Genomic DNA, 12,613 nt, shown 5'->3' with positions numbered 1-12,613 from the left:
ATTATACTCCTCAAGAGATAAAGGGTATCCAGATAAGTTAATAAAAAATTTATCTTTAAAAAAGGAATGTTATTTTGTCTATAATAAAGTGTATGCCAACTTACTATTAAATGTATGAGAATTAGGATTGAGCAAAAAGCAAGCAAACGCTATCTGCTTAAGGGAATGGATGCTTTTGCGTAAACCTTTTTAAGAGAAAATTGCTCGCATTTACGTTCCTGATGGAAAACTCCACATGTAATCAACCCTTTCTCAGGCTTTATTGGATTAATTTTGTTCGCTTACTGAATTACATCAAAGCACACAACAATTACCTGTATAAGGGGAGTTATGCCTTCGCGGAGGACTTTCTAAGAGAAGCTGGCTTGCATTTACGTTACACAAAAACCATGACTCCAACTATTTATCCGGGATTCAAATCCAAGCGAGCTATAAGTGTTCAGCCACCTTTACCGCTTTACTGAAGAGCAGGTAAAAATATTGATAAAGGAAAAGTATTGAATTAACCAGTTTCATTTACTAACCTATATTTCTCAATCGACAGTACATAAATTACGCATATGAGGGGGATTATTTGTGAATAAATAAACTGTATTGCACGTTTATCCACTATGTCATATTACAATGGAATTATTGCATTTCAAAGTTATTTCTCATGAATTAATTTTGCTCTTCAATATTTTTGATATTTTCAAAGAGAAAATTCCACACTTTAAATAAAAATATACACGAGAAGATACTTTATGAAAAATTTGGCGTAAACGGTTTTCTTAATTTTGCTTTGAAAATATTGCAGGGTAATCGTTTTCATTACTGGAAGAAATATAAAAAACAAATTTACTACATGGTATCAACACCCAATATTTCCTTATTCTTTTGAAAACGTGAAAGATTACTCTTTCTAAAATAAATTGGAAAATATATTATGTGCAAATAGAATATTCGTTGAAAATGAAATAGACTTCAACTTTTGGATATAACGATAGTTTTAGACGAAATTTCTACCTATGGAAAGAAATTGACGTATAATTAATTCTTCATGAACATTTAAAACTGTTCTCAAAATTCTTTTGATGATTGCATGTATAAGTCACGAATTTGTTTCTCGGCTAACATAAACAAAAGCCAATTTTACAAAGAAAAATTCTCGTTAAAGATATACCTTCTTTGCCTGATAGTCCAATGTAATATTTGTTAAAATTAATTATTAAACGCAACCAATTTATCTCGGATTTTGATTTTTATATTATAATAACAAAATTATCGAAAAAAGCAGATTTAAATCTCTGTTATTGTTATGTAAAGCTTTATTATTGCTGTAAGTTCATCTCAAAATCTAATTGTATTGAATCTCATTCTAATCATCTAATAGTAATAAATATTATTAATAAATTTATTATTATTGTTTCATTAAATTCGTCATTGCCATTATTTTGTTAATGAAAATATGTTATTAAAAATCACATTTTAAACTGCAGACTTACAAAGCTAGTTCGTATTTATTATATTTTGTAAAATTTTGTTTTTGTTTTCTAATTTCTAATAAGAAAATATGCGAATATAAATGAAGTGTGAAAACAAAGTTATAAAATTTACAAATTATTGCCGAGATTGATCAGAAATAGTAAATGAGATCTAAACATTGCATACATTTTGTTCTATGATAAATAATAAAAAAGGACAAACATTAATAAAGCAAGAATCAGAATAAATGAACATGGGAACAAAAGTAAAAAGTTAAAAGTCTAAACAACGAGGATAAGAACATAAGAGATTCAGTCTTTACAAGTAGTTCATGAAAGTTCTGGCATTAATTGTACATCTGACAAAACAGAATCCCATCCTACTTGCCCATATCTATCTGAAAATACTGTACTGAGGCAGGACAAGGGGCATGAATGGGAAACCCCATAGTCACATGAGTTAACTTCTTGACTTTATTTGTGGGGATCCTCAAGCATGTACAGTATAAAGGCACACTCACTAGCAATACTGCACCATGAAATTGAAATGGCTTGCACAAATATCCCGTGTTTACTCTGCCATGTCCCTATGAATGTATCATGATGTAGCGAAAAGCGCTTGAAGACTACAGTAGAAGGTGGACTTCGGCATTCAACTAATCAGGATTTTCGAAAAATATTTCTCAAAAAAATTAATAAATGAGAGATTTGTAATTCCACAATAGAGTTCATAATACTACTGACATGTATACACTGTTGCCAAACAGTGTGATTTATTGCCAACAATGGACAAGCATGAAGCCACAACACAATCATAAGTTCACTTTGGTTTAGGGTAAATTCAGTTAATTCTTGATAAGCCTTTTTGTTCCTGTTGTAAGGATCTAAGTACTACTTTTTCTTGCATTTTGAAAAAAAAAATAATAATATTTGGGACTGCATGAAGGGGAATATTTTCAAAGTTATAGAATCCAGTCATCAACTGGTTCAATCAAACCGTCGAAAATAGATTGAACATTCATGTAGAGTGAAAAATTATAAGTGATTTAAGTTTTTTTTATCAGCTATAGACATAACTTACATCTTTGTTATCTAACTAAATACAGAATGATCTACTCATTTAAACTTCTGCTGAAATGATTGACAAGATTTCTGCCAACTTTCATATTAGGTAAGATTTCATAATTGGATCAGATGTTTTACTTTGACGTTTATGGCATATGAAAATATGCTGGCTTTTTACAACTGAAATGTACTATTTCATTTTTCAAAATCTTATATAATTTCAACTGGAGCTTCTGATATTCCAGTTGGCAACAAATAAGATACTTTTTTTTAAAAAATAATTTTAGAGCAGAAATTTTCACCATTGACTTTCTAATACAATTTCACTTTTTATATCCAGAACTTTCATATATCTGGAATTCAGCACTATTGAAGCCTTCCAGATATTCGATATTACTGTACTAATTTGAAATTTCAGCACTTATTGCAGTTGCAATACAAAACTATTTATGTGTTGTAATTTTTCATTTTAGACTGTTGTAACACTGATGATAATATACATGCTTTTCTTTATTGCATATCAAATCCCCCCCCCCAAAACGGAATAATCACAAATATACACAAGTTATGGAAAACCTATCTTCTTGTGCACAATTTTTAGTATATCAAATTTTCTACAGACTTTCATTTCCTTGCTTAAAAAAAAAAAAAATTATATTCTAAAGAGAACTTAGATAACTGGATAGTTTGAACAGCATTCCAAGATACAAATAAATAACTGATTTTTTGCAACACCAAGTATTGAAAACAGCAACAAAAACAATTATTCATTCATTCATTCATTAGCCATGCTAATGATACAGAAAAGCATAAGAAGAAATGGAACTGCATTAATAAAAGAAAAGGAATTGCACTTTTGTTCAACTAAACTTTTAAAAGTATTTTAATCATCAGGCTTCGGGGAAGGGAATAAAAAAAATTCTCATGTACAAAATTAAATAAAGCATCCTTAACAAAAGCAAAATAAAACCCTTTAACTGCAACTGTTCTAAATACTTTGCGGAACAGTTATATTTTAAAAATCATGCCATCTGTGAAAAAGTGATGCCAAAGTTATAGTCAAAATAATCAAATATAATCTGAAACCACGACTAATATTTAAATTTTAATATTCAATATAAGCATACAATTATATTTACATCATATTTTAAATTTATATAATTATTAACTCCTATTAATTTTTTTTTCAGGAAATTAAAATTCTACTGTGAGATTCTAATAGAGTTAGTTCTATTCAAGGACTTCAGAAGTTTATTCCATTGTGTAACAGACCTATTTAAGTGTAATTGAACTATTTTATTCACGTCATGAACTCATCAACTGTAACCGAACTATTTTATTTAAACGCCATCTCGTGGCGATATGAAAAAACGTCAGTCGAACTCCAGCCGCCATGATGTTAGTTTACTATGTCTCTGTTATTCAACTGTTTGATGTTCCATTTGGTATATGTTTCATTTTTATGTATATTTCTTTTGTTTGTAACCGTTCCTGTGTGCTCTGTTAATAAATCCTTTTAAAGCTAGCCGGCACTAGTGTCTATTGAAGAACGGCTACATCACAATTGTTTTTTATAGTTTGAGCTATTGATGCATTACATTATATTTTTTATCCCTTATACAACATGCTACATCACTGCTCTTCTAATTTAGAGTGTTATAATAACACCCCTTGTCAGATTCTTAGAGCATTAACAAACCTTACCTGCAGGATAAATCTTCCTCAATATGTTTATCAGTGATTATTTTATATTTTGAAATGAATACAAAAAACTGTCATGTATATACTATAAAATGTTATATATCCTTGCCATTTCTCCTTAGTTCCTCATTCTGCTCCCCCCATTTTTTTGAATTTGATATAAATACACAATCAATAATGCAGTACAAAGTCTGTAATCCAGACTCGTTGGGAGTTTGGCGATTCCAGACTAGGGGTTTCTCCAGATTATAGATCATCAATTTAAATCTGGTAAGATGGCACGCAGAAATTATACAATTAAAAATATGAAACCGTAATTTATGAAATAAAGAGCAATTATGACCTAAAGGGTATCAAAATTTACCAAAAAAAAAAAATTATATTTATTTGTATACTTTATTAAACCTAATACTTTCTCTTTAATTCTAAAAACAGACATAATTTCTTGTTCAGTTACAAAGTTCCACTGTTCAAGTCCGGTAATTGGTGTGTCGAGAATACCGACTAACTTGTCAATCAAAATTTGTTCGTTTTCAATAACCTCTCTGTCACTTTTTTCACTATCGGAAGTGCGCATGGGTAAACACTTTATGTGCATGCATAGCAGATGCGTGCATTAGAAGCACATGCATAAACACATTACGTAAAGCACATGCATCCGGATTACGTTACTTCCAGATTACGTAAGTTTGTGGCTTTGAGGTCTGGATAATGGACGTCTGGATTACGGACTTTGTATTGTATCTATAAACTATTATGTAGAGTATGGCATTAATAAAGAGAGACATTTAAATAATTACCTGTGAGGGCAATCTTTGCAAATTTTTTGATCAGCAAATGATCCACTAAGAATCTGAGACAATATACATGGTTGATTCAGAAGCTTTAATGCTTCTTCCAGGCTGTCAACCAAACTATTAAAGAATTCCAAAGCATCATGTTGCTCTCTTAAATTTACTGGTTCACCCCAAAGCCTAAACAATAAATACAGAAATCTTAGCTTTTACATAAAGCAGATACAGAAAAACACAGATATGAATAAATTTTCATAAAACGGGAGTACTTATCACGAATCTTAATAGCATACATCTGAATTTTAACAGCATGAAACTGAAAATCAAAATATTAAAAGAAAACTTTATCATTGATTAACCTTCTAATACTGTATATTTTTTGGTACTCATACACACTTCTGAGTGCTTTCTCAGTGCTTAGCTACTAAGCGTTTTTCACACTGCTATATTTTTCTCATTTTTTAAAATGAAGTTAAACTTTATTTCTTTAACATAAGGATTAACTGTAGGAAACAGGGGGTAGCCCGTGTGTCAAATCTGCAAATAAAGGTGTAATTAATAATAGTTTCAGTTTTAATCTTTAAATGCTGCCGACACACAGTATACATTAATAAAGTTAGTTTTCATGCAAATTTATAAAATTCAATGATTTAAGTACTTATTATTATACAGCCAAAAGTCATTAATCTGGACTCGTCGGGACTTCGGCGATTCCAGATTATCGATTTTTCCGGTTTATAGATCATCAGTTTAAATCTCGTAAGATGGCATGCAGAAATTCTAAAATTAAAAATATGAAACCGTAATTTATGAAATAAAGAACAATTATGATCTAAAGGGTATCAAAATTTACAAAAAAAAAAAAAAAAAAAAAAGCTTAATATTTATTTGTTTATTTTATTAAACATTTCTTTCAATGTAAGTTGTTTTAAGTTGCTTCGTTTTATGTGATACTTTCTCTTTAATTCTATAAACAGACATAATTTCTTCAGGGTTGCCACTCAAACAGGAGAATGAAATTCTGACTTTTCCAGGTGTGTTTCAAGAAAATTCCAGTCTATTCGCATAATGTACTTTGGCTACACTAAAAGGTAAATTAATTATGGTATTACTTGTATTGTGTAGCAAATTCACTTAATTATTCAATAAATCCCAGAGGATATTTATTCTTAATTATTCTTGGTATACTTTGTTTGATAATTTTGTTTACTTTTCCACTTAAGAAACTTAATAAAATTTAAGATATATAAACTTAATAAAATTTAAGATATATAAGATACTGGATAACAAATGTATGTTTTATTTAATTATTACTCATGATCATCACCAGTTCAACACGAGGCTAATCCGGTTCTTATAAATCACAACGCAATGCTAAATAGTTAGGTTAGATTTTAGGTAAATTTAATTTGTGTGAGGTATTTTCTTAAAAAGCACCTTAACACTTGAAAACACAAATATAATTATAATAGTTGTTGTTTTCTCCATTGAAGATTGAGATTAGAATCTTCCCAATCTGGAATAAAATAAGACTTTTTTTGCAGACATTCTGCAGCTAAACAAAAGAAAGAAAGCTATTTTAATAAATTGAGGTACAGTCAAAAGTCGTTAATCCGGACTCGTCGGGACTTCGGCAATTCCGGATTATCGATTTTTCCGGATTATAGATCATCAGTTTAAATCTCGTAAGATGGCATGCAGAAATTCTAAAATTAAAAATATGAAACCGTAATTTATGAAATAAAGAACAATTATGATCTAAAGGGTATCAAAATTTGCAAAAAGAAAAAGCTTAATATTTATTTGTTTACTTTATTAAACATTTCTTTCAATGTAAGTTGTTTAAGTTTTGCTTCGTTTCATGTGATAATACTTTCTCTTTAATTCTATTAAACAGACATAATTTCTTGTTCAGTTACAAAGTTCCGCTGTTCAAGTCCTATAATTGCTGTGTCTAGAACACCGATTAATTTGTCAATCGAAATTTTTTCGTTTTCAATAACCTCTGTCACTTTCTTCGCTATCGAAAGCGAATTATAATGATGAGGAACTTGTTTTAAATCATATCAAAGACGGAGCATATCGAGATGAAATACTACATTTGGTAAGGAATTATAAGCCAAATAAAATAAAAACATCTGCGCTGAAGATAAGGATAGTGTTGACAGATCAACTTCCAATTCATTACGCGCCCGCCGCGGCGATCCCCCCCCCCCGCCGAGCAGCGTGAAATTGATAAACAGATTTCGGATTTCAAAACATACTTTCGCTTTAGATCCTTTACATATTAACAAATATATATCGGAAATTCTATTTGATATAATCGAAAGTTTAAGCTTACTTTTATAAAATTGCTCTTACAGTGTGCAAAAAATAATAAGCCGGATCCAATTCGAAAATTAAGGAACCACGCAATCATCAACATTAACTGAAATAGATAATTAGATAATTTTAGCTTATACGTCCATTATACATAAAACGCGCACGCGAAAACGTATTCTGCACTTGCGCACACTCATATGCGCAGTCGTAAAAGGTCTTACGCGCACGCGTAAACGCCTATGCGCATGTGTCAACGCGGCGCATGCGCAGAAAGTTTTTAGTTTTGAGGTCCGGATTATAGATCATTCCGAATTATGGGTGTCCGAATTAACGACTTTTGACTGTATTTTATATTTACTTCGCAGCATACATAAGGAAAAAATATGTGCATTAAATTTCGTGATGGTATGTCATCATACTGCTAGAATTAATTTCAAGATTATGCCAGAGAAAATTTCCTGAAATTTGGAAATATTATTTACTAATAATAAATAAATTTAGAGGGAAGAAGCATCATTAAATTATATGAAAACCATAAAAATAATTACTTAAAAATTGAATTAGAATAATCAACGATATTTTAGCGAATATAGTTACTATATTACATGGCTAGCCTAGATGACTGATTACTATTTTTTTATTTTAATGCAAAATGACAAGGTATTTATTAAAAAGAAAAAAAAAAAAAGGTTTAAAAAGATTTTGCATTAAAATTCTAGTATACGGTAAGGCTTTGGCACGATTTTGAAAATTGTCGCCAAGACCAAAATGACCCGTTTACTGCGCATCATCATGTCGCCAAATCCCATTGTACCATACATGGAGATTATTCTAACCAAAGAACGTCTATGCAAAGAATCTCTAATTCTTTGGTCTATGTAAAGAAGAAAAGGTTCCATAGAAGTAAAATGCTATTACGCCGCTAGAATGCGGAGGGACATTCTTTGACAAAAAGAAAGCTACGAAAATCCATTTTTAAATTATTGCGAAAAATCCAAGAAGAAAGGTTTTATCAAAGGACGTTTCTTCTTAGATTTTTCGCAATAATTTTAAAAACGGATTTTCGTAGTTCCCCCCCCTGAAAATTACTAACCCATGAATTAATTTACTTGCGGCAAAAAAATATTTTCTTTTCCTTTAGAGTTTAACCACTTGCGCTAAGACTAAACTTCACGGTTGCGGTGCCGTGCACTACAATATAGCAAGCGGTAAAGTGTCTCATTTACGCCGCTCCACATCTGCGAGTGCAATCCAGAGCTGTAACTCGAGAAATAAACAATCTTGTTGTTAGGCGACGTGTGCACCATGTTATTTTCATTTTTGCGATAAATGCTTATCGACGTGGTGTTCACGTCGCTTGCGGTTCGAGACAAAAACATCTCGACGTGCTTGCCGCGTCTTTTCAGCACAAGTGGTTAAAGAAATTTTAAAGGATATTCATTTAATGAACTCATTTAATGACCTTCGAACTTCGACACCGGTTTCGAGCTTTGGCGGCAGATATATCACGCATGCACAGCTGTTTCCCTCTATGATGGAACGGAGCCACGTCTGTTGCAGAGAGGTTTTCCTTCTTTACAATACATATTCTTTGATTCTAACCTCCATGGTACCGTATACTAAGATTAAACCCATTTTGTTTTATAGGAGAACAGGTACTTTCTTTAGTTCATGCACTGCACATGCGATTCTCGAGAATACTGGAAACCAAAAGTTGCGGGAAACTTGCTTTGCCTTTCTAAAAGACAATCAAATTGGAGCTGCGAAAATTGGCTCTATGCCAGCTGCCTGAATGACACTCACGTGATACGCAATTCGCCAAAAAAGTTATCTCTTCCGACGTTGGCGCAAAAATCGCTTTTTTTGGCGGGATCATTGTATGAACTTCCCCGACTTTTCCAGATTTCGACAAAAATACTTCTTAAATTCCCTGACTTTTCCCTGAATTTTTTGGTCAATTTTCGTATTCCCTGACTTTTCCCGGTTCTCCCGGTTTTCCAGGTAGCGTGGCAACCCTGTTTCTTGTTCAGTTACAAAGTTCCGCTGTTCAAGTCCCGTTAATTGCTGTGCCGAGAACACCGACTAACTTGTCAATCGAAATTTTTTCATTTTCATTAACCTCTCTGTCACATTCTTCATGTCTTTATCCATTTTTTGCAGCAATTCCACTTTTTGTTTGATGGACATCAAAACATACTTTCGTTTTGTACGATCCTTTGGGAGCTCCAGAATCGGAAATTCTATTTGACATAATCGAAAGTTCAAGTTTACTTTTATAGCATTGCTCTTACAGTCTAAGCCGGATCCAATTCGAAGATTAAGGAACAATGCAATCATCAACATTAACTGAAATAGATAATTAGATAATTTTAGCTTATACCGTCCGTCATACATAAAACGCGCACACGGAAACGTATTCTGCGCTTGCGCACACGCATATGCGCAATCGTAAAAGGTCTTACGCGCACGTGTAAACGCCTATGCGCATGTGTCAACGTGGCACATGCGCAGAAAGTTTTTAGCTTTGAGGTCCGGATTATAGATCATTCCGGATTATGGGTGTCCGAATTAATGACTTTTGACTGTATTCAAAATCCTTCTGCAAGCACTTGACAGTATAATAATTTAACGAATTCTCCATGCTTTTCGGTCTGCATACTTAAAAAAACCCACTTAAAAACCAACTACATACATCCAAAAAGTAGAATACGACTTCTATAGTATTAACTTTACATTACTGAATAATTTACTTTTTGATTGAATTTTGAACCTTAATTATAAATGTGTAATTTTAATCAGTATCAGTATTTTAAAAACCCGAAACATATCTTAGAAGGTTCTTCCAATAAATCAAATATTCAATAAACAGTACTTAAATATGAATAATTAACTAAATGTTATTACAGAAAAGCATAATGTCCAATTCTTCTCCAAGAAAACTACTTCCTGAAAAGTAATTTTTTAAAGAAAAGAAATTTACAGTTTCACAGGTCAGAAATACTGCTTTCTTCCCAATTTCCAATTATGAGGAAATAAGATTTAAGTAAATTTAGTTAATTAAATAGACATTAAAAAAGGAAGAAGAAACTTACTTAAAATGTTTCCAAAATCCTCGTGGTACATAATACTGAAGCTTACTGCAAGCTAAATGCCCAAAAATTGCTTGAACTTGTTTTAATACACCTAAATTGTACTCTTTTCTAGTTTCTTCTCGTGATCCTTTCTCTTCACATCCTTCAATATCCGATTCTATTATACCCTGTTGCTATAAAATGAAATAGCAAAAATAAATGCCTTGTGTTATGGAATAAAAATTACATTCTCTCTACATGAAATAATAATCAACTTTTTTTATACTGCAAATTAAAAAATATAATTTAATCCAATGTCAAATTTTAATAAACATCATTTAATATGTTAATTTTCCCATACATCTTTTTTAACACACACAAAATCATTTTACATTTGAAGCAGAATTTCCTCTGAACAGTTAGTGCTATGTTAGAACACTTAACCTCTTATTTAAAGATATATAAAACTTTCATTTTCCAAAAGGTTTCAAGTATACCTATTTTTTATTGTACACTATAATAAAATTATTTTTATACATGCAGATTCATACAGCATGCAGAAGAGAATGTAGGAAAACATGAAATAAATATCAAATTTATTCAATTCAAGCCAACTCTTCAAATTCGTGTGGCGTGCAAATAGATGTTACTTTCTAGAGAAACCATAGAAAATGTAATAAGTTATATTTACATACTTCTGTATATTTATGCATGTGTTGGCTAGAATTGCTAGAAGTTGATAGTTTAGCCTAGGTCCTGTTCCAGACCATCAAAAAAGCAGCTGCATATGGTCTACTCATGTGAATTTATCCATTATTTGAATTTAGCCTTTTAACTCATTATTTGTGTACTTTTAAGCATAGGCCAAAAAGATGCATTTCTGCTTGGAATTTGAAATGAATAAACTGTAAACACTTGTGATGTTGACTCTTTATAAGTGTTTACAAACAATACTACTGCTAAATGAATACAATGAAATGGATAAACAGTAAACACTTGTTGAATCCCGTTGAATCTTTACAAAATTACAAGTGTTTACAAATAATAATACTGCTTTATACCCATTGAAGCAGTGTCATTTCATGAATTACATGCCTGAATGTCATCAATGAATAAAGAAATAATAGGTACCTACTTTTAATGGAACTTCTTTGATACAATCTGGTGATTTTTTACATAAGAAAAAATATGGTAATATAATTCAATTCAGTAAAAGTTACTTATGGGATCTAAGTTACCTTTTTTTTTTTTTTTTTTTTTTTTTTTTAAATCGCCAAATTATCAATATTTAGCATAAGTCAGAAAATATTATCAACATATCAAAAGAAAACATACTTTAGCAATTCAAAATATGAATTTTAATTATTAAATGAGGTTCTGGTTTATATGTACATGGATTTTCCTGACATTTACAGAAATCTTTTTGCTAAGCAGCATGATTTAGTACTAATAATGAATAAGCAAGATATCACAACACACCTCACACTTGTAATATTTGTGCTTTCCATTGATGTAATTTCGATTTATTCTCAATAGACTGACCACCTTCTGTTTTTATGACCAAGAGTTAAAATTAACTGTAATTCTTCCTTGCACTTTCGAGGTGAGGGGAAGATTTCAAGGTCTAAAAAATCACATTCATGATAACAATCCAGTTCATTTATAGCTGTTCAAGAGAATTAACATATACTGAATGGGGCACAAGACAGCAGTGTAAGGCTGACAAAACAGTAATAGACTGAAAGAATCGCCTGCAGCAAGTTTGTACCCTTATCATTCTATGCACAGCTTCCAGTAAAATTGGATATACATAAAAATCAATGAAAGCTTTTTTACAAAGCACAAATAATACTTTATAATGCATAATTCAGGTTATTGAACTATACTATTTATAATGATTCAGATGTGAAAGTATATTAAATATTTAACAATTTGAATTTAACAAACATTCATTCTCAATTTTTACATCCTTAATTTTACATTCCTTAATAGTTTACAACATTTTTTTACATAACGTTACAGTTTGCATTTTACAATTTTTTTATACATTTTCACAATAGAACACACATTTTACATTACTGAAAAGTTTACAAAATAGGTTTTTTTTTTAATTGATCACAGATAGCAGCTTTACACTCAACTTAACCTTACATTAGCGCACTCTAAACACACTCTTAACATCACTTAGTTCGGCAAT

General features: G+C 31.0%; 1 protein-coding gene across 5 annotated transcripts in view; it reads right to left on the bottom strand.

Annotated features, from left to right (window-relative positions):
* faf (ubiquitin carboxyl-terminal hydrolase-like faf) overlaps window positions 1-12,613 on the bottom strand; it is a 199,447-nt gene that overhangs the window by 39,620 nt on the left and 147,214 nt on the right. For all 5 annotated transcript variants that reach the window (XM_085825211.1, XM_085825210.1, XM_085825214.1 and 2 more), the window contains 2 exons: window positions 10,438-10,610; window positions 5,030-5,203 (listed from right to left, as the gene is read on the bottom strand). In XM_085825211.1, the coding sequence (XP_085681337.1) occupies window positions 5,030-5,203; window positions 10,438-10,610 (347 nt within the window). The remainder of the gene's footprint in view (window positions 1-5,029; window positions 5,204-10,437; window positions 10,611-12,613) is intronic.

This window comes from Stegodyphus dumicola, chromosome 10 (assembly GCF_044657685.1).
Source record: "Stegodyphus dumicola isolate Sdum_Otavi_A_Nest chromosome 10, ASM4465768v1".
NCBI lineage: Eukaryota > Metazoa > Arthropoda > Arachnida > Araneae > Eresidae > Stegodyphus > Stegodyphus dumicola.
This window is presented reverse-complemented; position numbering and strand designations above follow the sequence as displayed.